The sequence below is a fragment of the Notamacropus eugenii genome, chromosome 5 (assembly GCF_028372415.1).
Source record: "Notamacropus eugenii isolate mMacEug1 chromosome 5, mMacEug1.pri_v2, whole genome shotgun sequence".
Classification (NCBI taxonomy): Eukaryota; Metazoa; Chordata; class Mammalia; order Diprotodontia; family Macropodidae; genus Notamacropus; species Notamacropus eugenii.
Window position 1 is genome coordinate 92,757,717 of NC_092876.1, and position 27,546 is coordinate 92,785,262.

General features: G+C 37.6%; 1 protein-coding gene and 1 pseudogene across 1 annotated transcript; both read right to left on the reverse strand.

The window, feature by feature from the left end:
* Nucleotides 1–936, reverse strand: LOC140508773 (olfactory receptor 52E1-like). The gene has a single exon (XM_072616648.1). It carries the CDS (start codon nucleotides 934–936, stop codon nucleotides 1–3), a length of 936 nt encoding a protein of 311 aa, XP_072472749.1.
* A 19,586-nt stretch (nucleotides 937–20,522) lies between these two features.
* LOC140508774 (olfactory receptor 52E2-like) lies at nucleotides 20,523–21,132 on the reverse strand (annotated as a pseudogene).
* Between the last annotated feature and the right edge of the window lie 6,414 nt (nucleotides 21,133–27,546).

Below are 27,546 nucleotides of genomic sequence, written 5' to 3' on the forward strand. Positions count from 1 at the left end.
TTATTTGGGGGACAATGTCTTCAACACTTTCTCTCTGATCTGTTTGGTCCTAACCCCATAAATAACAGGGTTAAGAGCAGGTGGAACAACCACATACAGATTGGCCAAAAGGATGTGAACGTAGCGGGGGACATTGTGACCAAAACGATGGGTCATGAAAGAGAAAAATGCTGGTGTATAGAATGACAAAATGACACAGACATGAGAACCACAGGTACTAAGGGCCTTGAGTCTGGCGTCCCTAGAAGGAAGGTGAAAAACAGCGCTGAGGATTTGGACATAGGAGATCACAATTGCCACAATATCAAAGATAAGGATAGATACAGCAAAGAGCCCATAGATAATATTGACTTTGATACTGGCACAGGCCAGGCGGGCAATGCCCATGTGCTCACAGTATGTGTGAGGTATGATATGATGTCCACAGAAGGGCAGTCTCTGAATCAGTAGAACAAATGGGATAGCCACAGACAAAGGTCTCAAGGCTATGGCCATTGCAAAGATGAACACCACATTATTGGTGAGCACCAGCTTATAGCGGAGAGGATTGCAAATTGCCACGTAGCAGTCATAGGACATCGCTAGGAGTACTATTGACTCCACGCCAGTGAAAAGGTGAATGAAGAACATCTGAGTGACACAGCCAAAAAAGCTAATCCTTTTCAGGTTGCACCAGAAGATTCCTATCATTTTGGGAATGGTGGATGTGGATAGACCCAGGTCAACAGAGGACAGAATAGCCAAGAAATAGAACATAGGGTGGTGGAGACTCCTATCACTCTGAATTACAATCAGGATGGTGATATTCCCTAAAAGAGCAATGAGGTATACAAGACAGAAGGGAAAGCCAATCCAGACATGCATCTCTTCTAGTCCTGGGATTCCAAGCAGGAGGAATGAGATGGGGTGGAACTGGGTGTTATTCAGATTGGACATCCTTCTGGGGCCCAGATATGACTCCAACCATCAGATTCAACCTCATTCAATGAGGGGTTCCACTCCAGTGTATTGTACTTCTCTGACAGACTGGAATTAGATAGCATTATTATATCATATCTTACCTTCTGTAAAATTTATTTTTTAAAAAATATTTTTACAAATTTTTTTTTCAGTTTTAAACATTCACTTCGACAAAATTTCAAATTTTCTCCCCATCTCACCATTACCCCTACCCCAGGATAGCAAGTGTTCCTATTGCCCTTTCCTCCAAACTACCCTTCCTTCTATCACCCAACCCACCCATCCCCTTCCTTCTGTTTCCTGTAGAATAAGATAGATTTCTCTAATCCATTGCCTATATATCTTATTTCCTAGTTGCATGTAATCAACCTCTAGCATTCATTTTTAAAGCTTTGAGGTCCATATTCTCTCCCTCTCTCCCCATCCACCCTCATTGAGAAGGCAGGCAGTTCTATAAAAATTACGTTTGTGTGGTCATACAAAATACCTCCATAACAATGATGTTGTGAAAGACTAATTTTATTTCCCTCTGTCCTGTAGTGCTGTCCATTTATTCATTTCTCTGCTTTGTCCTGCCCCTCTACCAAAGTGTTTCCTTCTGATTACCCCTCCCCCAATCTGCCATTCCTTTCATTTATGGCCCCTCACATCCCATTCCTTCCTGCTTTTATGTAGCGATAGATAAATGTCCACATCCAATTGAATGTATATGCTATTCCCTCGTGAAGCCAAATACAAGAGAATAAAGTTCACACTTTCCTTTTCACCTCCCCCTCTTCCCTCCCAGTGAAAAAGCTTTTTCTTGCCTATTTTATGCGAGATAATGTGCTACATTTTACATCTCCATTTATCTTTCTCCTAGTACATTCCTCTCAACCCTTAATTTTCTTTTTCAGATATCATTTCATATTCAGTTCACCCTGTGCCCTGCTCCATATATAGATAAATAGATATATGTATGTATATGCACATACATACATACATATACAAATATATACATATATAAATAGATATAGATATATTTATATAGATATAGATACACACTTATACATTTATATAATTCACACACATATATACATGTAAATACATGTATATGTTCCTTCCAACTATCATAACAGTGGAAAAGTCTCATGAGTTACACATTTCATCCTTTCATGTAGGAATGTAAACAGTTCACCTTTAATAAGTTCCTTATGCTTTCTCTTTCCTGTTTACCTTTCCATACTTCTCATGTTTCTTGTATTTGAAAGTCACATTTTTGTATTCAGCTCTGATCTTTTCAACAAGAATGTTTGGAAGTCCTCTGTTTCCTGAAGTTCTATTTTTTCTCCTGAAGTACTATACTCTGCTTTGTTGGGTAGGTTATTCTTGGTTTTAATCCTATCTCCTTTGATCTCTGCAATATCATATTGCAAGACTTCTTATCCCTCAGTGTAGAAGGTACTAGATCTTGTGTTATCTTGATTGTTTTCACAATACTGGAATTGTTTCTTTCTAACTACTTGTAATGTTTTCTCCTTGGCTTGGGAGCTATGGGCTTTGACTACAATATTCCTAGAAGCTTTCATTTTGGGATTGCTTTCAGGACTGCACCAGTGGATTCTTTCCATTTCTATTTTACTCTCTGATTCTAGATTATCAGGGCAGTTTTCCTGGATAGTTTCTTAAAAGGTGATGTTTGTCTCTTTGTTTGATCATGGCTTTCAGGTAGTCTAATAGTTTTTAACTTATATGTCCTGAATCTATTTTTCAGGTCAGTGGTTTTTCGATTGAGATACTTCCCATTGTCTTTTTTTCTTTGTTTTGGTTTTGTTTTATAATTTCTTGATTTCTCATAAAGTCACTAGCTTCCATTTGCTCCATTCTAATTTTTAAAGAATCATTTTCTTCAGTGTCCTTTGGTTCGCTTTTTCCATTTGGCCAATTCTGTTTTTTAAGGCATTTTTCTCCTCATTGGTTTTTTGCACGTCTTTTGACATTTAGATTAGTCTAATTTTATATACTATTATTAATTTTTTTTGCAATGAAAAGATGGCTAGTTACTTTATTTTTAATTAATTCATTTGCTTTCAGTTTTTTACAATCACTTCCATATATCTTAGATTTTTCTCCCTCCCTCCTCCTTCCTCCTCCCTTCCTCCTCCTTCCATCCCCAAGACAGTGTGCAATCTTATATAGATACTACACATATAGCCTTATTAAATATATTTTCACCTTAGACATGTTGCACAGAAGAATTAAAATGAATGGGAGAAATCATAAAACAAAACAAAACACAAGAGAAAATGGTCTACTTCATTCCTCCATTCAATTCCATTATTTCTTACTTTGGATGTGGAAGGCATTTTACCTCTAGAGTCCATGGGGAATTTTTTAGGTTCTTGCATTGCTGTGAAGTCCTAAGTCTACTAGAAAAATTACTTGTACACTGTGGTTGTTGCTGTGCACTAAGTACTCCTGGTTCTGCTCTTTTCACTCAGCATCAGTTCATGTAAGTCCATCCAAGCCTCTCTGAACTCTTCCTGTTCATCATTTCTAATAGCATAATAGTGTTCCATTACATTCATATAACACAACTTGTTCAGTCATTCTCCCAATGATGGGCATCCCCTTTATTTCCAGTTCTTAGCTTCCACAAAGAGAGCTGCTATAAATATTTTTGTACATGTGGGACCCTTTCCCATTTTTATGATTTCTTTGGGATAGAGTCCTAGAATTGATATTACTGAGTCAAAGGGTATGCATATTTTTGTAGCCCTTTGGGAATAGTTCCAAATTGCTCTCCATGATGGTTGGGTCATCTCACAGCTCCACAATCAAAGAATTATTCTTCCAACTCTCCCACACCTTCTTCAGCATTTATCATCTTCCTGTTTCATCATGTTAGCCAATCTGATGAGTGTGAAATGGTGGGTGGCTCAGACATATTTTGATTTGTATCTCTCTGATTAATACTGATTCAGAGCATTTTTTCATATGACTATGGATAGCTTTAATTTCTTCCCCTGAAAATTGCCTTTTCATATTCTTTGACCATTTATCATTTGGGGAATGACAAGTATTCTTACTGGTCTAATTTTAAAAGTGCTATTTTCTTTGGAATTTTTTTGCAATTTCCTTTAGCAAGTTTGTGACTCATTTTTCATGATTTTCTTGCATCACTCTACTTTAGCTTCCCAATTTTTCCTCTACTTCTCTTACTTGATTTTCAAAATCCATTTTGATTTTTTCCATGACCTAAGACCAATTCATATTTTTCTCAGAGCCTTTGGATGTAGGACCTTTGGCTTTGTTTTCTTTTTCTGGCTGTATGTTTTGGTCTTCCTTGTCCCAAGTGCCATAAGAAACATCTCTTCACTGAGAAAGTAAGAAACTGCATTACGTTTCTTTTCTCCACATTTCTTCATTTTCTCAGCCCATTGCTTGACTTTTGAGCTTGTTTAAGGGGAGGGCTCCAGAAGCAGCCTCAGTTTCAACAGTGCCTCCAGCATGCTGGGGCTGGGACTTTGGCTGGGGCCAAAGCTCACTCCCCTCTCAGTCAGGTGAAAGACTTTCCACTGACTTTTGAAGCTGTCTTTACTTTTTGTGGGTTGAGAAGTCTGTACTCTACAGCAGCCACCAGTGTTTCAGTCCCCCAATCCCTACTCTGTCTCTTGTGGTATGGCTCAAGTCAACCTGCAATCTGCTCCCAGCCTGGTGTGATGGTCTTTTCTCACCCATCTTCCAGATTTTCTTGGGCTGGAAGTTTGCTTCAATCTGTGATTTTGTGACTTCTGTTGTTCCAGAATTTAATTAGAGTCATTTTCAGAGGTGTTTTGAGGTGTTTAGAGGAAGAGCTGTATCACATCCCTCCTTCTACTCTGCCATCTTATCTCTTACCCCCAAATTATTTTTATTTTTTAAGTAATCAATTGTCTTCAAGAATGGAAACCAAAATAAAAACAGTGCAGTGCAGTGCAACATAGCCTTTGCAGTGAATGCTAGTCATTGTTTGATGCTTTTCCTTAGATCCAAGGCTGACTTTATACAGGCTCAGGATGAGCAGTCCCTGAACTGTCATCTGAAGGACCCCAGTGAAAATATTCCTATCCCTTATACACCCCTCATGGACTGGCAACACTCATTCTCAGTTTGAATATCATAAAATTGTACATTTCTTTCCTTCACTTCTATAGAGGGAAACAAGATGTAAGATCTCTAAAAATCACTGCTGGTATATATTTTGAGCTTGCATAAGACTATCATATTCTGTACTTCAACTTTTTCTGGCAAGTTCAGATCTATTCTCCTCAATAAATATTTTTGTTACAGTCTGCCTCCAAATGTAGATGTTCTCCCAATGTTCTGTCCTTATCACCCATCTCTATTCTCTATCCTGTTTCCCGTGATGAACTCATCCAGTCCCATCATTCAAACCATGTAAAAGACTGCCAGTTCTTTGTTTTTTTCTACCTCTGACGTCTCTCCTGAGTTCATAGGTCACATTAAGTCAATTAATCATCAGCAAGCATTTTTAAGTATCTATTATGTGCCAGGCATTGTGCTATGTGACAAGGATAAAAGGACAAAGAATGAAACTATTCCTACTACCAAAAACACTGCATTCAAATGGGGGAGACAATTCATTTATAAAACTAAAAAGGGTACATATGAACAGAAGATAATAGAAATATGTGATAATAAAAATAGATGACATTTATAAAGAGATTTATGGTTCATAAGGCATTTTATATATGTTAGCTCATTTTATTCTCTCAACAAACTTCAGAAATAGGTCGTATTATCCCCATTTTACAGATGAAGAAACTGAAAGTGTTAGTGATTAATTAACTTTCCCAGAGTCATATACTGAGTAAGTATCTGAAACCAGATTTCAACCTGAATCTTCTATTTTCATGACAAGGTAGTAGAGGGAGTGCATTATCAGAATGTATCTGGGGTCACACAGCAAGTAACTTGGAATTTGGATTTCATTCAGATCTCCCAGACACTAGTTCTTTTATTCTAGCCCCTGAACTGTCTAACTGCCTAGGTATTATGCAAAGTAATTAAATATAAAATAGTTTGGGAGTGAGATATGCAAAAAAGTGCTTGAGCTATATTTTAAAGGAAGAGGGGAACTCTGTGAGGTGGTGAGAAAGGGAGTGCTTTCCAGGCTTGTGGGCTGACCAATACCAAGGTACAGACAAGGGAGGCATAGTGTTATGTATGTCAGAGGCTACTTTGGCTAAATCACAGGATGTAGAAGGGAAAGTAATTTTCAGTAATGTTGGAAAGATAGTTTGGGACATATGAATATTAGATGTTAAGTAGAAGAGTTTATATTTTGTCTTGGAAGAAATGGGAAGTCATTAGAACTGACTGAGGAGGGTATTTGCAAGATCAGCTCATAAATAAAATTATTTTACCAGCAACATTTAGGAAGATTAACTAGAGTGGTGATATAGAATTTTCTGTCTCTCATTTTCTCAATCTCTATGTGTCATTTGCAAAGAAAAGGAAAATTTACCTAGATATATTAGTCCTTCAGGTCTGGTATGCCTGACATTCACATATTACAAGATAAATTAATGTTTTTTTCTTACCTCATCTATAGGAAATTGTTTATCAAATTCTCTCATTTTCATTTTTCATTCATAAAAATGAATGATATTTTTACACTTCTATATCATTATCTACAGCATGTACAAGCATGTAATTATCTCTTGGTATCCTCAGAAAACAATGGGAGGAATAATGTTTTTCACCCACACTATCTCTCTTATGTCCCCTTTTTTTCTGTCCACATTGACAAAACCCTAGTTTTTTTCTACTCATTATCTGTCACCTTGACTATTGTAACAAAGTATTTAATAGTTTTGCAGCTCCTCCAAGTCTATAAGGACTGCCCTATAAATCATTCTAGGCTACTCCCTTCCTGAATTCAAAATCTTTCAGTGGTTCTTTAATGATTAATGAATATTAGTGAGGTCTAAGGATCCCTTCTTAAAATCATATTTTTAATTGCATAAAATCCATAAGATTACAAAAGTAGCTAATTATATTAAAAGTATTTATCTCTCTCTCTCTCTCTCTCTCTCTCTATCTATCTATCTATCTATCTATCTATCTATCTATCTATCTGTCTGTGTGTCTGTGCGTCTGTGTGTCTGTCTGTCTATGAAGGTTCATAGATTCCAGGTTAAGAACATCGGGATCAGATGATATTAAATGTCTCTTGGAAATGCAATATTACATGGGAGAAAGGGTGAAAAAGCATTTATTATGACTTCCATTGTGGAATTGAGGAAAATGAGGTAGAGGAAGATTAAATGACTGCATTTCCTATTTGTCACAGTTCTGAGATAATCTATTCAAGAAATACTGGTTTGGTTGAAAAGAAGTTTGCAGAATTCTCCAAGAATGTGAGCTCCTTTACTTACATAGGAAATTCTTAAAAGTCAGCAAAGAACTGATGTGTTCCAGACCAATTCTGATATTTAGAAGTTCAGTTTCTCCTTCTCAGCCCATCCTTAATAGCTTTTCTTCCTACGTTGCTTGTTATAACTCACCATTTAAGGGCTCTGAGAAATAGCAGAAAAATACTTTTCTTCCAACTGAGCTGGTGTGGGCTATGATCTAGGATGGCCAGTAAACCATGAGGAATTTTACATCCTCATTAATTTGGAAAAATATATATATTTATAGTCCACAGAGAGGGTGTTTGCCCCAAGAGTCCTAGGTAAAAGAATTCCCTTAGCATGGAGGCTCTGCAGTCAGGAAGACACCTTGGTCCAGATTACAGAAAATTTTAACTGATTCAAATGTCTAGTTGAAAATCACAATGACTGTGGGCATTTTCAAAGTCATTTACTTTAGTAACTTAGTCTGAATGAAGATACACAATAGCTAGATGTGATGGATAATTTTGATGGCATTAAATTTTGTCTTTTTTTCCCCTGCAAACAAAATCAGTACTTTTAAGGGAAATAAGTGGTACAATGGAGGAAGGGGGAAAATTTTTCAGAAAATTTCTCTGGGCGGAGCCAAGATGGCAGAGTAGAAACACACAAATATGCTAGCTCTGAACCCACAGCCCATGAAATGTCTGTAGAAAAGAGCTGCCAATAAATTAGGGAGCAAGAGAAGCCAAAGAACAGTGGAGTGGCCGAGATTTCTGTTCCAGAGAGCCTGAAAACCTCTCGCAAAAGGTTCTTCGCTCTATTGACGTGGAGCAGAGCCCAGCCCTGCGTTGGCCGCCCAACGCTGAGAGGAGCGGATCCGAGCAGGCTTCAGGGACAGAATCTCCAGGAGCCACGCGGGTCCCTCCACCCACAGGTGACAAGTGTCAGTGAGAGGGTCTCTTTGGCGGGTAGAGAGGAGAGTGGGGAGTCCCTGTGACTCAGGCCCCCTTGGGAGCCACCAGGGGAGGTGGGAGCAGACTGGGGCTCCCCAAGCAGGCAGGAGCATGGATCCATTGTTGAAGGTCTCTGCATAAACCCCCTGAGGGAACTGAGCCCGTGGGGCGGCCCTGCCCCCACCAGGGCAGCTGAACTTGATCTCACACTGAATAGCAGCCCTGCCTCCGCCCAAAGCCCTGAGGCTGGGAAGCAGCATTTGAGTCTCAGCCCCCAAGTGCTGGCTGGGAGGATCCAGAGGCGAGGTGGGTGTGAGGAGAATATTCAGAGGTCAAGTCACTGGCTGGGAAAATGCCCAGAAAAGGGAAAAAAAGCAAGACTATAGAGGGTTAGTTTCTTGGTGAACAGGTTTCTCCTCCCCTCCTTTCTGATGAGGAAGAGCGGTGCTCACCACCAAGGAAAGACACGGAAGTCAGGGCTTCTGTATCCCAGCCCACTCAATGAGATCAGACCATTGAAAAGCTCAAAAAGAGCTCAGAAAATTTTGAAACTTATGTTAGAGAGGTGGAGGAAAAACTGGGAAGAGCAATGAAAGACATGCAAGCAAAGTGTGAACAGCAGGTCAGCACCCTGCTAAAGGAGACCCAAAAAAAATGCTGAAGAAAATAACACCCTGAAAAATAGGCTAACTCAATTGGCAAAGGAGGTTCAAGAAGCCAATGAGGAGAAGAATGCTTTCAAAAGCAGAATTAGCCAAATGGAGAAGGAGATTCAAAAGCTCACTGAAGAAAATAGTTCTTTCAAAATTAAAATGGAACAGATTGAGGCTAATGACTTTATGAGAAACCAAGAAATCAGAAAACAAAACCAAAAGAATGAAAAAATGGAAGAGAATGTGAAATATCTCATTGGAAAAACAACTGACCTGGAAAATAGATCCAGGAGAGACAATTTAAAAATTATGGGACTACCTGAAAGCCTTGATCAAAAAAGAGCCTAGACATCATCTTTCATGAAATTATCAAGGAAAACTGCCCTGAGATTCTACAACCAGAAGGCAAAATAAATATTGAAAGAATCCACCGATCACCACCTGAAAAAGATCCAAATAGAGAAACTCCTAGGAATATTGTGGCCAAATTCCAGAGTTGCCAGGTAAAGGAGAAAATATTACAAGCAGCTAGAAAGAAACAATTCCAAGTATTGTGGAAATACAATCAGGATAACACAAGATCTAGCAGCTTCTACATTAAGGGATCAAAGGGCATGGAACAGGATATTCCAGAAGTCAAAGGAACTAGGACTAAAACCAAGAATCACCTACCCAGCAAAACTGAGTATAATACTTCAGGGAAAAAATTGGTCTTTCAATGAAATTGAGGACTTTCAAGCATTCTTGATGAAAAGACCAGAGCTAAAAAGAAAATTTGACCTTCAAACACAAGAATGAAGAGAAGCATGAAAAGGCAAACAGCAAAGAGAAGTCATAAGGGACTTATAAAAGTTGAACTGTTTACATTCCTACATGGAAAGACAATATTAGTAACTCTTGAAACTATTCAGTATCTGGGTACTGGGTGGGATTACACACACACATGCACACGCACACGCACACACACATAGAGACAGAGTGCGCAGAGTGAATTGAATAGGATGTGATCATATCTTAAAAAAAATGAAATCAAGCAGTGAGAGAGAAATATATGGGAGGAGAAAGGGAGAAATGGAATGGGGCAAATTATCTCTCACAAAAGAGGCAAGCAAAGACTTTTTTAGTCTGGGGAAAAAGAGGGGAGGTGAGAGAAAACATGAAGTTTACTCTCATCACATTCCACTAAAGGAAGGAATAAAATGCACACTCATTTTGGTATGAAAACCTATCTTACAATACAGGAAAGTGGGGAATAAGGGGATAAAATCGCAGGGTAGGGGGGACGATGGAAGGGAGGGCATGGGGAGGAGGGTGCAATTTGAGGTCGACACTCATGAAGAGGGACAGGATCAAAAGAGAGAATAGAAGTAATTGGGGGCAGGATAGGATGGAGGGAAATATACTTAGTCTTATACAACACAACTATTATGGAAGTCATTTGCAAAACTACACAGATTTGGCCTATATTGAACTGCTTGCCTTCCAAAGGGAAGGGGTGGGGAGGGAGGGACGTAAAGAAGTTGGAACTCAAAGTTTTAGGAACAACTGTCGAGTACTGTTCTTGCTGCTAGGAAATAAGAAATACACCTAAAGGGTTATAGAAAGTTATTTGGCCCTACAGGACAGAGGAGAGGATGGAGACAAGGGCAGAGAGGAATGATGGAGGAGAGAGCGGATTGGTGATGGGGACAATTGGAATGCTTGGTGTTTTGGGGTGGGGGGAGGGGACAAGGGGGGAGAGAATGTGGAGCCCCAAATTCTGTGAAAATGAATGTTAAAAGTTAAATAAATAAATAAATTTAAAAAAAAAAGACTGTAGAGGCAGAATTGGTAAGATTTGTCGACTGATAGGATATGTGAGAAGAGTTAAGACTGACTCTAGTTTCTGAAACTGGATTATTGTAAGGATGAATCAACAGAAATAAGGAAGTTATTGTGATGGAATACTACTGTGCTATAAGAAATGACAATCTGGATGGTTTCAGAACAACTTGGAAAGATTTACATGAACTGATGCAAAGTGAAGTGAACAGGACCAGTAAAACATTGTACATAGTAATAGCAATATTATATGATGATCAGCTCTAAACGACTTAGCTATTCTCAGGAATACAAGGATCCAAGGCCAATCCCAAAGGACTTACAATGAAAATTGCTGTCTACCTCCAGATAAAGAAATGATGGAACCTGAATGCGGATCAAAGCATTTTGTTTTTACTTTTTTTTCTTGGATTCTGGTGGAGGGCTGCATTTTCTTTTGCAACATGGCTAATATTGAAATATATTTTCCATGACTACACATGTGTATAATCTATATCAACATGCTTGCCTATTCTAGGAGGGGGGAAGGAAAGGAGAGGATTTGAAACTCAAATTTTTTTAAAAATTATGTTAAAAATGCTTCTACATGGAACTGAAAATTTTTTTAATTTAATAAAAAAGGAAATAGAAAAGTCAAAAAAAAGAGAAAATTTCTCTGTATCTAAAATAGAGTATACAGAAGAGTGATAACAAAATAAAATGAAAGACATAATAGAATTCCAAAATAGTCAGCAGATATACATGAGGAAATCCCAAATGAAGAAATAAATACAAGCTATCAATAGCTCACTTTCTCCACCTAATAACCTGAATGCATGTGCATTTACACACATACAAATGGAAACTGACACACTCATACATATATACACACACATACGTATGAGTATATATATGTGTGTGTATGCACACATGTATACACATTGTACCAAGAGCATACAATTATAAACGTATCACTATATTGTTGAAATCTACTGTAAGCACATATACACATCTACCATATAAAATCATGTCCAAACTATCCACAGGTACCACAATCCATATTAAAACATTTATTAATCTTTGAACACTAGGAGGATATATTTTTGGATTTGTTATTGTGAGAATGTATTTTATTTGACTAAATATATTTATTACAAGTGTTTTCTATTTTTTTTTTTTTTGCGTTGCATATGTATATATGTCTGCATATATAGATACTTATTTGGGCACCAGAAAGCCAAATTCCAACATCAGATTGATAAATGCATCATAGTAGCCAAGAATCAATTCACATTAGTACCTCTGAGGGCAAAGGCATTCCCAAGCCTTCCCCACTACCCGACCCCCACCAGGGCCTTTCCACAAGCAACGTTCATGTGACTGCCAGTCTGGGTCCTCTCTCTCCCACCCCAACCACTCTCCCTCACTTCCTCCTGGTTCTGCTCCACTTTTCCTGCTTCATTTGTTCAGCAAATTCCTCCCACCATGTGTGACTTAGGCTTCCAGGTGATTTAAGCAGTTCACATGAACCTATTAATGACTGGGAAAGATCTTCCCATTTCAGTTGCCATTACACAGTCTTTAGACTCAGTGCTGAACTCCTTTTCCTCCAATATGTCTTTAGCCAAAGGAATTTAAGTGTCAGGAAGTGCAAGGTAGTAAATTGATCTCTGTCCCTCTCAGTAATCTGCCATGAAATCTCTCGTTGCCTTTACATTCCCTACAGGAAAAACTTCATTTACCCTTGAGAGAGAAGCATGATTCAGTGGGAAGAATATTGGATTTTGCCTCAGAGAACAAGGGCCCAAATATTAGTTCTGCTATCTATGTTCCATTTGAAAACACAGTTTCTTTGGGCACTGTAAAAATGCCCTGTTTTCTATAAAATGAGAGCTTTGAGCTCAGTTATTTCACTTCCCTTCTAATGAAATTATATACCATGAAAGGCAGTGAGGTGCATAGTAAGTAGAATACTGGACTTAAAATCAAGGGAACTCAGCTTTCAATCCTACCTCAGACACTTACCAGCAATGTGATCCTAAAGAAACTCACTTAAAGTCTCTGTACTTATATTTTCCTATTTATTTAAAGATGATAGTATTTATATCATAGGGTTGTTGCCAAGTTCAAAAAAGAATAATACATTAAAAAGAGCTGGCCAATCCTTAAGTGCCACAGAAATGTAAATTATTAGTCATGGTCATCTTTACCTCTTGGGGTCAATGCAAAAGTTAAACAAGATAATTCAAGTACTTTGCAAATTTTAAACTGCTATCAGCTCATATCGTTATCTGTTCATGCATTTATCAGTTTTCTGAATGCCCAGAATATCTGTTTCTAATGGTTTCATGGCCCAAGCCTTCTTATTTCCTTGTTTCTTTTCTCATTATTAATCATATCCCATTGATAAACCCTTGGCCTGTTTACAAATTTGTGCTTCCCACGCTGTCAGAATATTTCTTCACCTGCTGGAACTTATTTCTCCATGTTTGCTTCCATTCTTAGGAGGTAACCAGATCACGGTCTCCACTTAGTGTAGTAGTTGACCAAAATTCACTCTCCTTTTACTCCCTTAACGTTTTATCCACTGAAATAATGGATGCATTGTTTTCTGCCCTGGTCACAAAACATCTGCAGTACTCCATAGACTTATGAGCATCTGTTAATCTGGGCAATTTGTATTTTTCTAAATATTCATCCATTCCAATAAGATTGTCAAACTTATGGGCATACAGCTGGGCAAAATAATTTCCAGTTTTTGCTGTAATTTGCTCTTCATTGGAAGTGAATTCATTGTTTTTAGTTTTTACTGGTCATTTGGATTTCTTCTTTCTTTTTTAATCCAATTGATCAAAGTTTTATCAGTTTTATTATTTTTTCCCCTAAACCTAGGTCTTAGTTTTATGTGTTACCTCATTTCCTTAATTTCAATTTTATTAATTTCTCCTTTGATTTTCAGTATTTCTAATTTGGTATTTAATTGGTGATTTTTAATTTGTTCTTTTACTAGATTTTTCAGTTGCATGCCCAATTTATTGATCTCCTCTTTTTCCATTTTATTCATGTAAGCATACATAAATATAAAACTTGCCCTAAGAACGGCTTTCATTGTGTCCCATAAGTTTTGGTAGGTTGTCTAATTATTGTCATTTTCTTGAATGAAGTTACTGATTTTTTTCTATCACTTGTTTGACCCACTTATTCCTTAGGATTAGATTATTTAGTTTCCAATTAATTATTGGTGTATATTTCCATGGCCCATCATTACATATAATTTTTATTGCCTCATGATCTGAAATGAGTGGTTTGACTATTTCTGCCTTTCTGCACAGGATTGTGAGGTTTGTATGTCCTAATACATGGTCAGTGTTTGGGTATGTGCCACCTACTGCCGAGAAAAAGGTATATTTCTTTCTATTCCTATTCAGTTTTCTCCAGAGGTCTATCATATGTACCTTATCTCGAATTCTTATTATTTCTTTAACTTCTTTCTCATGTATTTTGAGGTTGATTTATCAAGTTCAGAGAGGGGGAGATTGAGGTCCTGACTAGTATAGTTTTCTTGTCTATTTCTTCCTATAGCTCCCTTAATTTCTTCTTGAAGAATATTGATGCTATGCTACGTGATGCATATATGTTCAATAATGATATTGCTTCATTGTCTATAGTGCCTTTTAGCAATATATAGTTTCCTTTCTTTTCTCTTTTGATTAGATCTATTTTTGCTTTTGCCTTGTCTATGATTAGGATTGCTATCCCTGTTGTTGTTGTTGTTGTTGTTTTTTACTTCAACTGAACCACAATATATTCTACTCAAGACTATTGTTCCTCTGTTTCAAAAGTGTTTCTTATAAACAACATACTCTAGGATTATAGTTTTTAAACTATTTTGTTATCTGCCCCCATTTTATGGGAGAGTTCATCCCATTCACATTACCAGTTATGATTACTGCCTCAGTCTTTCTCTCTATCCTATTGTCCTTATTTATGCTTTTATTTCTCCCTTCTCCCTTGCCCTCCTCAAAAATCAATCTTCCTTCCCTTCTATCAACTCACCTCCTTTTCTTTCCTTTTTCCCTTACTACTTCTTCCCTCCATTCTAAGCATCCCCTCCCAGTTCTTTCCTCTCTCCCCTACCACTGCCTGTAGGGCAAATTAGATTTCTACATTTAACTATGTTATTCCCTCCTTGAATCAAATTTGATGAGATTAAAGCTTAAGCAATGCTCACTGAAGATCTTATTTACCATTGTGTTGCTACATCTATATTTTGGGATTATAATCCTGTTGAAATTTGTGGATAACTAGACAACAGCCCCCAGGGCCCAAAGTGACTCCTTCATCTCTAGTTTCTGTTCAAGTTTAGTTCAATTCATTATTTCTTTCTGATAATTTTCCTTTTATAGATCAAGTTCAAAATGCTGCTTAGGTTTACAATGAATCAGTCAGAAATCCCAAATGTGATAATTCAATAATTCTCCTCTGCTGGGCACCCAGTCAAGAGTACTTTTCACACTACATCAAGTTTAGGTGATGTAGCTTCAAATATGATGACAATGAGGACACAGTTTCCTTAAAGAAACAACTTCAAAGCCTCATTCTTTAGCCATGTTGACAATAGAGATGTCCAGAGTTTCCTTAGGGAAATAATGTCAAAGCTTCATTCTTTAACTGTGTTAACTTGATCAGTGCACTTCTAGTGTCCCCTCTTCCACAAAGCTTTGTTCAATTTAACTAAATAGAAGTAGTATGGCATAGCAGAGAGGGCACTGAATTTGAAGTCACATGATCCCTATTATACTTGCTAGCTAAGTGACCCTGAGAAAGTTGACTTCCCTGTGCCATAGGTCCTAATGTATAAAATGAAGGGATTGAACTAGATGGATTCCAAGATCCCTTCTAACTCTTAATCTCTAATAATGTAAATCACCTCATATCTCTTACTCTCCATTAATTGAAATAATGATACTGATTCTTTACTTCAAAGGGCTATTTTGAGCAAGGAACTTTAGAAACCTTTAAAAGCTATACAGATTGAATTAATCTTTTACACCTGGCTTACCTGCATACATTTTACTTTTTCTATAAGACTACGAGCCCCAACAATGCAAGTATTTGGCTTCCTTCTTTTGAAACCTTAACAACAACCACCTCTGCTTGGACAGAAGTATTTAAATATATATTTTATTGACATTGGGAAAAAATAAAAGTTGTCATGCATGTCCTTAAGCCCCTGTTTCTCATTTTGTTGGGTGAGCCATATTGACTAGTTGAAGGATGTGCCCCAGATTGCCTCTTTTTGCAGGTCTCCTTTTCAATTCTTTCTGAGTTATGCCAAAGAGCACACTTCTTTGAATTCATTCACAGCGTTTTGTGATATTTATAATCTGGATTCAACTACATCCTCCTTTGGACTATCCCATTGTTCTCAATGAGAAAGAAGGGAAAAAGAGTTGGGAGACTCCCTATGTTATTCGTGGTCTGAACTTGAGGTTCTTTATGATCTTTTTTTTTTTTTGATTGGATCTCCCAGAGTCACTTCTGAGAAACACTGTTGGAACTCTGCAGTGACTGTTCTATGATCCTATCCTAGTTTCTTCTCTTCCTGAAATCCTCCTTCATATTGATCTATATTCTAATAATGCCTTCTTATCTGTGTGACCCTGGATAAATCACGCACTTTTCTTCAATTTCCTCATCAGTACAATGGGTGCGTTAGACTCAGTGATCTCTGGGTCTAGATCTAAATCTATAGCATATGACCAATCAGTCCTACTTCAGTCTTCCACTCTGCTTCTCTTTGATAGCCCCAATCATTCTAGTATCTGGTATATTCACTTCTGTGCCTTACCTGAATTTTGGACATTTTCCCATGTTTAAATTGATTAGTTTTCTAGCTACATAGAAAAAAGAAAGGTGTGCCTCAGCCCAGGGATATGTTGGGTGTCAAGGCATTGTGCCTCCTGACTTTTCAAGAAGAAGAATGAGGCCAGAGAATCATAGCTCCAGAGACTCTAGAGACATCCAGTCAATGGAGAATTTAAGTACACAAAAAATTAAGAAAAAAGACTATTAAATGACAGTTAAAGAAATAAAGTATCAAACATTTAGTTCCTTCTTAGTGTTTGTCAATCTCATCTTTGTTTCTTTAATTCTATATCATATATTCATGGTAAATTTGTGATTCCTATTCCAAGTTTATGAGTCTCTCATAGAAGGTAGACAGTAAAAATGGATAATAAACCTCACAATAGTTGTATAAGTTTTGTCCTGCGGAAGTCTAGTGGTGGTAAAAGATCCCTATATTTGAAGTCATCTATCTGACCTGAGTCTGAATTTCAATTTTGCCACTTGTTATAGTTGTGTGACCCTGGGCAAGCAAGTATACTTCTCTCCAACGCCATTTCTTCATATATAAAATAAAGGTGATATTAATTATCAATGAAGAAAGTGATGAGTAAACCTTAAAGGGATAGAGATGAGACCCAGACCTATGAATTTCTTAGTAGAACTCTCTGAATTAAAATCTCTCTATTAATTCAGTTCAGCACCTTCAGTTTAACCTAAAGTGTGAGAGGGTCTCCTGGAGAAGAGAGGGGTTAATTGAGTCATCCAGGTACTTACAAGCTGAGTATGTCAGAAACATGGCTTGAACTCAGATTTTCCTGGATTTGAGGACAACTTATTGTCTGTTCTGAATTAACACTCTAAATCTTAAAAGATGCTATAAATAGTCTTAATACTATTTGTAGGAATTGGATCAATTAGAATACAAAATAATCATGTGTGTGGATAGGTGTAGTATATTGTTCTTTGGTAGAACCCAACTACACCATGAGCTAGGAGTGTTAAGTACTAGTCTCTCTTTTGCCTCTAACCTATGGTATGAACTCTTAATTCTTTCCCCTATATGGATCTCAGTTGTTGTTGTTATTTTCCTTTTCAGGAAAGTGGTTGGGCAAGTAATCTGAGGGGCGTATTCCAGAAATGACATTCTCTGATATTTTTGAGTGATAATGTTTCTCAGACAATGAAAAGGATAGGAATGAATGCCATTGTCTCTTTAGAATCAAGTGTTCTGAGCCTCTTTCTTTCCACTCTTAGACCATTGTTCCCCTGTTGCCAATAGCTACTCCAACCCTGACTTTTAGCTCCCTCTCATAGAACTATAAATACACTGGTGTAAGGAACCTTAGTAATCAGGTATGTAGTCCAACACCCTTCTTTTACAAATGTGGAAATTAAGACTTAAAAAGGGTAAATGTCTTAAGGTCACTTTCCCAAGCCACAGGAGTCATATAAATCCTATAACTCCAAATCTACCAGTCTTTGTACAAAATAATACGTATCTCTATTTAGTCTATTTTTATTTCTTTCTGTGCATTTCTTTATATAACTTCCCTCATCTCCCTAATTGTATGTCACTGTTATTGTAATGGTGTTTGCATGTAAAAAAAGGGGTCTCGAATAATAAAAAGTGTTTTATATGTATATATACACACACATATGAAAACCCATACACATATATACATATATACTTACATATATTTATATACATACATATATAGATCTATCTATCTATCTATCTATCTATCTATCTATCTATCTATCTATATATATATATATATATAGAAGTAGATATGGATACATCTTCATCTATATGTATATGGATAGACATATCTGTAGAGATATCTATCTATATTTGTATATATACATCATCTATATAGATCTATGTGTATATATATACATATATATATATATAAATGTATCTCTACATGTCTGTATCATCTCCATATATGTTTATCTCTATCTACTCATATTGAGATAGATATAGATAGACAGAGATATTTACATATCTATATATCCATATCTTTGTCTATATACATGTTGGTATCCAGAGAGATGATTCATAGTAGAGAAGAAGGATAAAGTCAGGGATACATCCATAGTGGGATTTAAAAGGTCAAAAATCTGTCTGTGGAATAAACAGACATGCTCAAGAACAATCTCTTGACATTACCTTATAATTCAGAAATAATTTGAAGTGTCCCTCTTCATTGACTACAAGTTCAACCCTTGCATGCTAGAGATAGCTCCCTGCCTATATTATGGGCAGACTAGGTCTCACAAACACCATCCCTGAATAATTGGGTCTAAATTGTTTGGTTTCCATCAAGCAACTCATTTATGCTTTCCTGGACCTCAAAGCGGTGATCATCACATACATACATGTGTGTTATTATTATTATAATTATTATTAAGGCCCATCTCTCTCCAGCAAAATGTACTCCGCAGCAGTGGCAGAATAAAAAGGAATAACACGATTGGGTAAGAGAAGAATAAATGGCTGTAGCTACATGGAAATTTGAGAGTAAAAAAGAAAAAAAAGACACAGGCATCAGTGCCAAGAAAGGGAACAAAAGTAAAAGAGAAAGAGTGAGAGTCAGAGCTCTTAGGGTCAACGAAAGGCAAAATAAATCCTTATCTGCTTTCTCCTTGCAGTCTCTTCTCATCTTCATAGCAGAATGAGGTGCAGATGGGGTCTTTGCTCACTCAGTAGCAATAGCTATCATGGCACCTGAAAATACTGGCATGATAACAAGTTGTATGAAATGATGAGTATGCCAGATATAGAGAAGTATATAAGAAGACTTCTTCACCTCAGTCTCCTTAGTGGTTAGAAAGAGAACACAATATTCCTTTGTACCAAAATATATGCATTTATCATAACTCTTCCAAATAAGACTTTTCCCTCTTTATTTAACCCTAAAGGACCAATTCCCACAGGGTAGTCACGGAAAGAGGTATTGGAGGAGTGAAGAGGAAAAGAAGAGAAAAAAGGAAGGGAAGGAAATAAGGGGAAGAGGGATGAAACGAAGGAAGGAAGGAAATAAGGAGGGAGTTGTGGAAAGCATACTGTGTGTCAGACACTGTACTAAGTTTTTGCCTCTTTTGTCTTTATTTTCTCTATATTTCTCTTGTACATATATATATTTTTTAATATCCTCAAAGCCTGGAAAATAATAGATACTTAAAATACACTTATTGATTTATTGGTTTATAACAACTTATATTTCTGTAGCATGTTAAGATTTAAAAAATTATCGTTCTCACAATAACCCAGAAAGGTACATGGTACAAGTGCCTTCATTTTACAGACAAGGAAATTGAGAAAAATTTAGGGTAAACGATGAGCCCAGGATCATAAAGCCAGTACATGTTGAGACCAAGCACTTGGACCTGGGACTTCTGAGTCAAGACCAAAATTCTTTTCAACATACTGCTGTCTCAAAGAGTTAGAAAAAGAAATGCACAAAAATATTCATCTTGTTTATGTACTTGTGATTGCTTTTTTTGCAAATAGTATCTTATTATTTAAACTTCATTGCTTTCCTGTAACTTTTGTCATCTTCTTCTAAAAAGTAATTAATTATACTCAGAACATTCTATTATATTGTTGTTAAATGAATACTGTGAGGAAGAAGTATGAAAAGTGCATCAGGAAGAAATTATATCCTCAAGTCTGAAGTGAATGGAGGGAGCCCCAAAACTTAGATGCTAAGCACAAAGCCAAGGAAAAAAAACTACACCTGTCATGTTCCCACATGGAGGCATATCTTGATAATCTGGGAGAATCCAAAAATAAGAGAACCTCTTGAGGTCAAAGGAGGAAGAGCTAGGAAGAATATCTTCCTAGTGAATATCTTCATTTATAACCCTGCAAAATCTCTTGGAGCGTATCAAAACCTAATCAGGGCATCATTCTCCAAGGCTTATTTTTGTGAGAATATCTTTAGCACCCGTTCCAGAATCTGCTTGGTCCTGACACCATAGATAACTGGGTTGAGAACTGGTAGGACTACAACATACAGATTGGCCAGGAGGATGTGGATGTAATGGGGAACATTCAGGCCTAAGCGATGGGTTATGAAGGAAAAGGGGGCTGGGAATAGAAGGAATAGAAGGCCAAGATAACACACACGTGGGAACCACAGGTGCTCGAGCTTTAATACGGGCATCCAGGGAAGGGAGACAGAAGACAGCTTGCAGGATCTGGCCATAGGATATAGCAATGGCTATGATGTCAAATACCAAGAGAGAAATGGCACCCAGACCATAGATTATGTTGATCCTTATGCTTGCACAGGCAAGGCGGGCTAGGCCCATGTGCTCACAGTAGGTATGGGGAAGGATGTGGTGTCCACAGAAAGGAAGGTTCAGGATCAGGAACACAAAGAGAATCACAGAAAGGAAAGATCTCACCAGCACTCCAAGGCCAATTGCTGCCACCACTCTGTTAGTGAGAATGATGCTATAGTGAAGTGGGTTGCAGATAGCCACATAGCAGTCATAGGCCATGGCCAGGAGTACAGCTGATTCCATGCCAGGAAAAGATTATGGGAGTTAAAGATTTTTGCCTGATTTTTCATCTTTTATCTTTAACATTCAACATAGTGCCTGACAGATAGGAGGGGCAATTTAAAATTTATTGACCACTTGATTGATCCAAGATAAACACAGGCAATCTTCTTGGCAATCTGCACAAAGCTATTTCATCTTTCAGGGGCCCTTTCTTCTCTCTGATAAACATCCACATTCCTTAGCTGCTTCTGATGAATCTTGATCTCTAATCCTCTCACTGTCCTATGGTCTTTGTCAGTATCCTTCCTAAAGTCTATCACACAGAATTCATCAAAATTCCCCATTTACGTATGACCTAGCTAGTGAAAACAAGAGAGGGATTATGGGTCTTCTTGATCTCACCATCATGCTTCTTTTAATTAGTTTAATTTCTTTTGAACAAGTGTGTTGTCTTTCCCTGGACCATTTTAAAACAATTCCATTACCAATCTGATTTTTTTTTTTTGGTAACCCATTCCCTTGTTGTCATTATTCTTTGTCCACACATTATGTGATTTGAAATTCAGAGTGGCACAAGTTTGTATGTCACCTGGTTTTTACCAGATTAAGAGTAGAATATTAAATTTCCAGTACCAGAATTTTTGCATTCCTGCTAGTCACTTTACTATTACCAGAAACATCCTCATGCATCTTGCTCAGAATATTACTACATACAAATACACATGTATGTATGTATATATGTATATATAGACACACATACACACATGTGCATACATGTGTGCACATACACATACACATCTGCATAGTCTTCTCATGATCTGTTATATTGCTTCAACTGTCCTTTCTTGTGCCTATCAATAATAGATCATAATTGATTTGAATAACAGAATCATCATATGTCAAGCCTAGAAGAGAATTTAGAAGTAACTTAGTCTAATTCCATACTAGAGTAAAATTGCTAAATATATTATGTCTTCAGTGTGAAGACTGAATAAATATTGATAATGTATATTAATACATAACATATATATTAATATATAACTTAATGAAGCAGCTCATTTTATTTTTTCTCAACTCTTATGTTACGTGATCAATAATTTCCATTTCCAAATGTCTGCTTGTTGTAATTCCCTTATCTGATAATGCTTTCCTTTTCTCTTTAACTAGTCAAGAATTCCTATATTCCAAGCCCTAGATCATGTCACCTCATTCCATGAAACTTTTCCAAAACACCCTAGTTCCACATACTATCCTTCCCCTAAGAGAACTTACTGACTGTAATGGACAAGATTACATTGAACTTACTGGTCAAGTTAATTTAAGGTCCCTGACTTGGCTTGTGACCTGGTTGTAGTTGTCACTGTGTCTCTTATGTGTAATAATTCTGGTGGCTTGGGCCAGGAGTCTGTGTGAAAACAGCAAAGTAGTGATCAGAATGAGGTGATCAGGCACAATAGCTGTTTGTAGTGATAATGTTGAAGATGGAGGAGAAAGAGAAGAGGAAGAAAGAAAATGACAAGGAAGAGAAGGAGAGGAAGGAGGAGAAGGAGAATTTAGGAGGAGGAGAAAGGAAGAAAAAGGAAAGAGGGAGGACAGAGGAAGATGAAGGAGGATGAGTATCAAAAGCAAAAAAGAAGAACAAAAGATTCTGTCTCTCACTTCCATGACTTTGCACAGGCTGTCTCCTGATGCAAGAATGAATTCCCTGTTTTTGAACGCTTAGAGTTTGAAGTTTAATTTAAAGCTTATCTTACTGTCAACTCTTAAGGGAAAAGTTTCTGATACATATAACTTGTAGTGTCCTTATCTGATTATATTTTATTTATTTGTCTGGTTAAATGCTGTTCAACTGCCCAATAGAAATTAAGGTCCTAGAAGACACAGAATATATCCTTATTGTCTTTGTACCCCCATGACCTATCACAGACTCTTTTTCTTTGGTGAGCACTTAGGAAATCATTCTTGGATGAATGAATGAGACACTTTGTCTGAGTGTGGTACAAATCGCTAACCCTTTTCGGAATCTTAATTTTCCGACCTATTAAATGGACATTATAATTCCTGAACATCTTTAACTAATTTATAAGGTGGTCATGAGGACCAAATGAGAAAATCATTATAAAAGCAATTTGAAAACATTGAGAATAATCACCATACCTTTATAAAATATCCTTCATTAGAAAGAAACTATGAAGAGGGGTAACAAAAGAAACAGACAAGTGCAATGAAAGGAAGTTTTAAAAAACTGGAAACTTTGGGTGTGGAGAATTGGAAAGAAAAAATTTTGAAGGAGACAGACCAAAGAAACAAAGAGTGATGCACCAAAATTGAGTAAATAAACATAGAAGAGAGGAGTATTCTGATATAAGTATTGAGCATCTTTGCTGCTTCCCTATGAATTCCAGGCAAGTATCTTTATACTTATCCAAACAGAACATTTGCTTCCTTCTCTGGGTCCCTCAAATGCTTTGTTCACAATTATATTCACTCAACTATTTCTTTATTTCTATAAATGTAGTGTAGCTTAAGTAGATTATAAACCCCTTCAGGAGAGTGCCTTCTTACATTTTCTATTTTTCTTTCACACAACCTAGCACAGTGCCTTATTTATACATTATAGGCATTTAATAAATCTTTAGATTGTGGATGGAACTGAATCCTATAATTTTTTTTAAAAGGAACAGATTTTCACTATGTAGAAAATATTTAACATTTCTTTCAGGTAAAGCAGTGATCACGAAAATGGATCTAGTCACATAATCAACACAGGTAAAACAAATTAGAGGCTTCCAGAAACATTGAATGTTATATTCTGGGGACCAGAGTGTAAGGGAACATCAGTGTAGGCCCTCTACCATTGGGGAATAAAGAAGTAGTATATGTTTTCCCTATTCTAGAGGAGCTAATTGATTAATATCTTTTATATAGAAGAATGAATAATGAATATTTAATGTATGAGTCTTTCAATAATTTTGGATGAGTCTGTATATGTCATTTCAAGATGAGAAAACCAAGAATTTTCAAGAGAAATCCTTCCTCTCACTGGCTAACTTGTTCCTCTAGCTCTACTCAACCTTTACCTGTGTGTAGAGGTGAGAAGTTCTGGGGGTCCAAAGCCTTGGACAGGGGAAAGAGAATGACTTATCAGTCCTGGTAGTAGAGGGTTTCCAGTGTGTGTCTCAGCTGTCAGCTGCACCCCAGTTTGTGAAATCTCAAAGAAGGAGACTCTTTTCTAAAGAATATCCTTCTGTGGGTAATTTCCTCCAGGGGTCTACCCACACAAGATATTTTTGAAGAGGAACTGTGGCCCTGAGGCCCAGAGCAAACATTAGTCTAGATTAATTTCTTGATTATAAAAAGAGATTTTCAGCCACTAGAGAGCAACTACACAGGTTTAGGGAATTGGGGAATTCCAAGTTGCCTATGTGAGAGATGGCTATTGACACTGTGGTTGAGCCTAAATAAACCACTCTAGAACTGGGGGAAATAGGGCCTGAAACAAAAAGCAAGGCTACAGGGCTGCAAAAATGAGGCTATATTTGATAGGTCTCCAACTTCATTAGCAAAAGTTTGGGGAGTCTAGTTTAGGTAGACAGAGGCTGAACCATCAGAAAGGGTTAATACAAATGGGTACAATGACTCCCAAACATAGAGGATGTATATATAGTAAAAGATATTTACTTCTGGTACCACAATTAATTAAGATATAAACCTCAGTTTGTTTGATATACTTCTTGGCCTATATAAAGACACCTTTCCTGATTCCTCCTGTAACTTTGAAAAGGGCTCCTCCCTCTCCAGAGGAAAGTCTCTATATCCTTGTTCCCACACTGTTCCTGTACCTTTGTCCCATCACCAGGCCTAGTTTCTTGCTTATCAAAAGATTCCATAGAGTTTCCTAAGATGTAGGGTGTGTTCAGGGAGGACCAGTACCTTTGGTGTGATAGCTGCCGAGCCCTTTTCAATGTTCTTTCCACCTTTAATGTCCACCTCTTCCACCTAACTCTCACCTGTGGCTCCAAGAATCTGTAGCACGTGCAGTGACCACACTCTGATAAACCTCTTCAGCTGATAGGTCAAATCATGTTGAGAGTAACCATGAGTTCTCAAACCCATTGATGAGGTAAAGGTATGCTATCCCAAGCAAGGGAAGAATCCCCCTAGTGAAATGGGCAGATAAGAACAATTTGTTCCAATGCGCATGTAGGCAGATGAAGCAAACAACATGGAGCACTTAGAGCTTCGTTAGACACCAAAAATGCCAAGGCCACAGACTGAATCCTGAGCCATCCCCAATTGTCTTGACTCTGTCATGGCACTGGGCTATGATGACTCTGGAGGAGAGAGTGAGGCTGATGACTTTCTGCAACTCAGCCTCACTTAATTCCAATTTAGGGACAAATCAAAAGACATCACGTATACCATTTCACTATTATGTCATCACAAAATCATGTGGTGACAGGTAAGTGATGAAGCAGCAGGTACGGATACACTGGGAGCTCTAGTCACAATCCTGCACACAGGCAGCCCAGGCCATAGGGTCATTTCTCACTGGAAGCAGCAGTAGATTCAGCAGTCCCCTGGGTGTCTGAGTAGCCTTTTAAGGAATGCACTGCTCACCTCCTGGTGTGAGGAATGGGGCTAGAAAAGATGCCCTAAACATTGTCTGCTTACCCAAACCTGTCCTGATTACCATGGCATGTGGGGAATCCCACTAGGTGGTCCAAACACATTAAAATGTACAAAAGCATCTGTGAAGATGATTCCACTCACTATCAGCACATGGAACATGCACACACTAATAGATAACACAAAATCCAGAAGACTTGAAAGAAGAAATGCTCTTGTTGCAAGAGACCTCAATAGATATCGCATCCAAGTAACAGCCCTGAGTGAAACAAGGTTGGCAAATGAAGACCAGCTTACTGAATTTGGAGCTGGGTACAACTTTTTCTGGAGTGGTTGCAGTGAAGGGTAGTGCCGTGAAGGTGGCATGTATTTTGAAATCAAAACTCATTTAATCAGCAAGATGGTATGATTGCCAAAAGGAGTGAATGACAAGCTCATGACAAAGTGATTGCCAGTAGCAGGAAAACTCCATGCCACCACCATCAGTGCCTATGCTCCCACCATGACAAACCCTAATGAAGTGAAAGAAAATTTTATGAAGACCCAGAAATCCTTAGCATCAATGTGCCAAAAGAGGACAAACTAATACTTCTGGGCAAGTTTAATGCTAAAGCAGGCTCACACTACCAGGCTTGGAAGGGAGTCTTAGGTAGGAATGAAGTAGGAAACAGCAATAGCAATGGTCATTTACTGCTGAAAACTTGTGCATCCCATCATCACCAACACTGTCTTCCATTTACCTAAATGCAATAAAACTTCATGGATGCACTGTCGAACCAAGCACTGGAATATAATAGATTATGTGATTGTAAGGAGAAGAGACAGACAAGATGTGAGAGTGACAAAGGCAACATGTGGTGCAGAGTGCTGGACTAATCATAGACTTACCCTTTTCAAGCTAAATACTCACATTCATCATAAGTGCCTCTCCCAAGGCAAAATGGCTATCAGAAGAATTAATGTCAATAAATTAGAACATTTGTCTGAGCATGTATAATTTGTTGCTGATTTGGAGGGAAAGTTGAGCCAAAACACAGTTGGCAACAGTGGGGCAGAAAAGGAGTGGGGAGCTTTCAGAGATTTGGTGTACAGCATTTCATTTGCTCATCTGGATCAGAATACTAGCACACATTAAGACTGGTTTGATAAAAATGAGGGGGAAATTCAGAAGCGACTAAATGAAAAATGAGAACTCCACATGATTTACCAGCAGGATAGTTTATCCAACTTTAAGAAGGCATCATTTAATTGCATCAAAAGGAAAGTACAAGCAAAGCTTAGAGAGATGTAGGATTCCTGGCTCAGTAACAAGGCAGTTGAAATTCAGTTTTATGCAGATGGTAACAATCCAAAGCGCTTTTATGATTCCCTGAAAGTTTTAATGCACCAGAAACCTATGGTGCATCACAACTACTCACTGCTGATGGAGCCACATTGATTAGTGATAAGGACATGATCATAGAGAGATAGGCTAAACACTTCTATAGTGTTCTCAACAGACCATCATCAGTCAATGCTGAGGCCATTGATCATTTACCTCGGGTTGAAGTCAATCCCTCATTAGCTGAACTACCAACTTAAGAACAGGTTTTGAGGTCCATTAGACTCCTTTCATGTGGCAAAGCACGTGGTGCTGGTTCTATTCCAGCTGAGATTTACAAGGTAGGGGAACCATTGCTCATATAAAAATTGACTGAAATTTTCCAGGTTATATAGCAAGAGGCAGGGGTCCTACAGGAGTTGAAGGATGCCTCCATTGTCCATCTCTATAAGGGTAAATGGAATAGATTGTCATGTGACAATAAA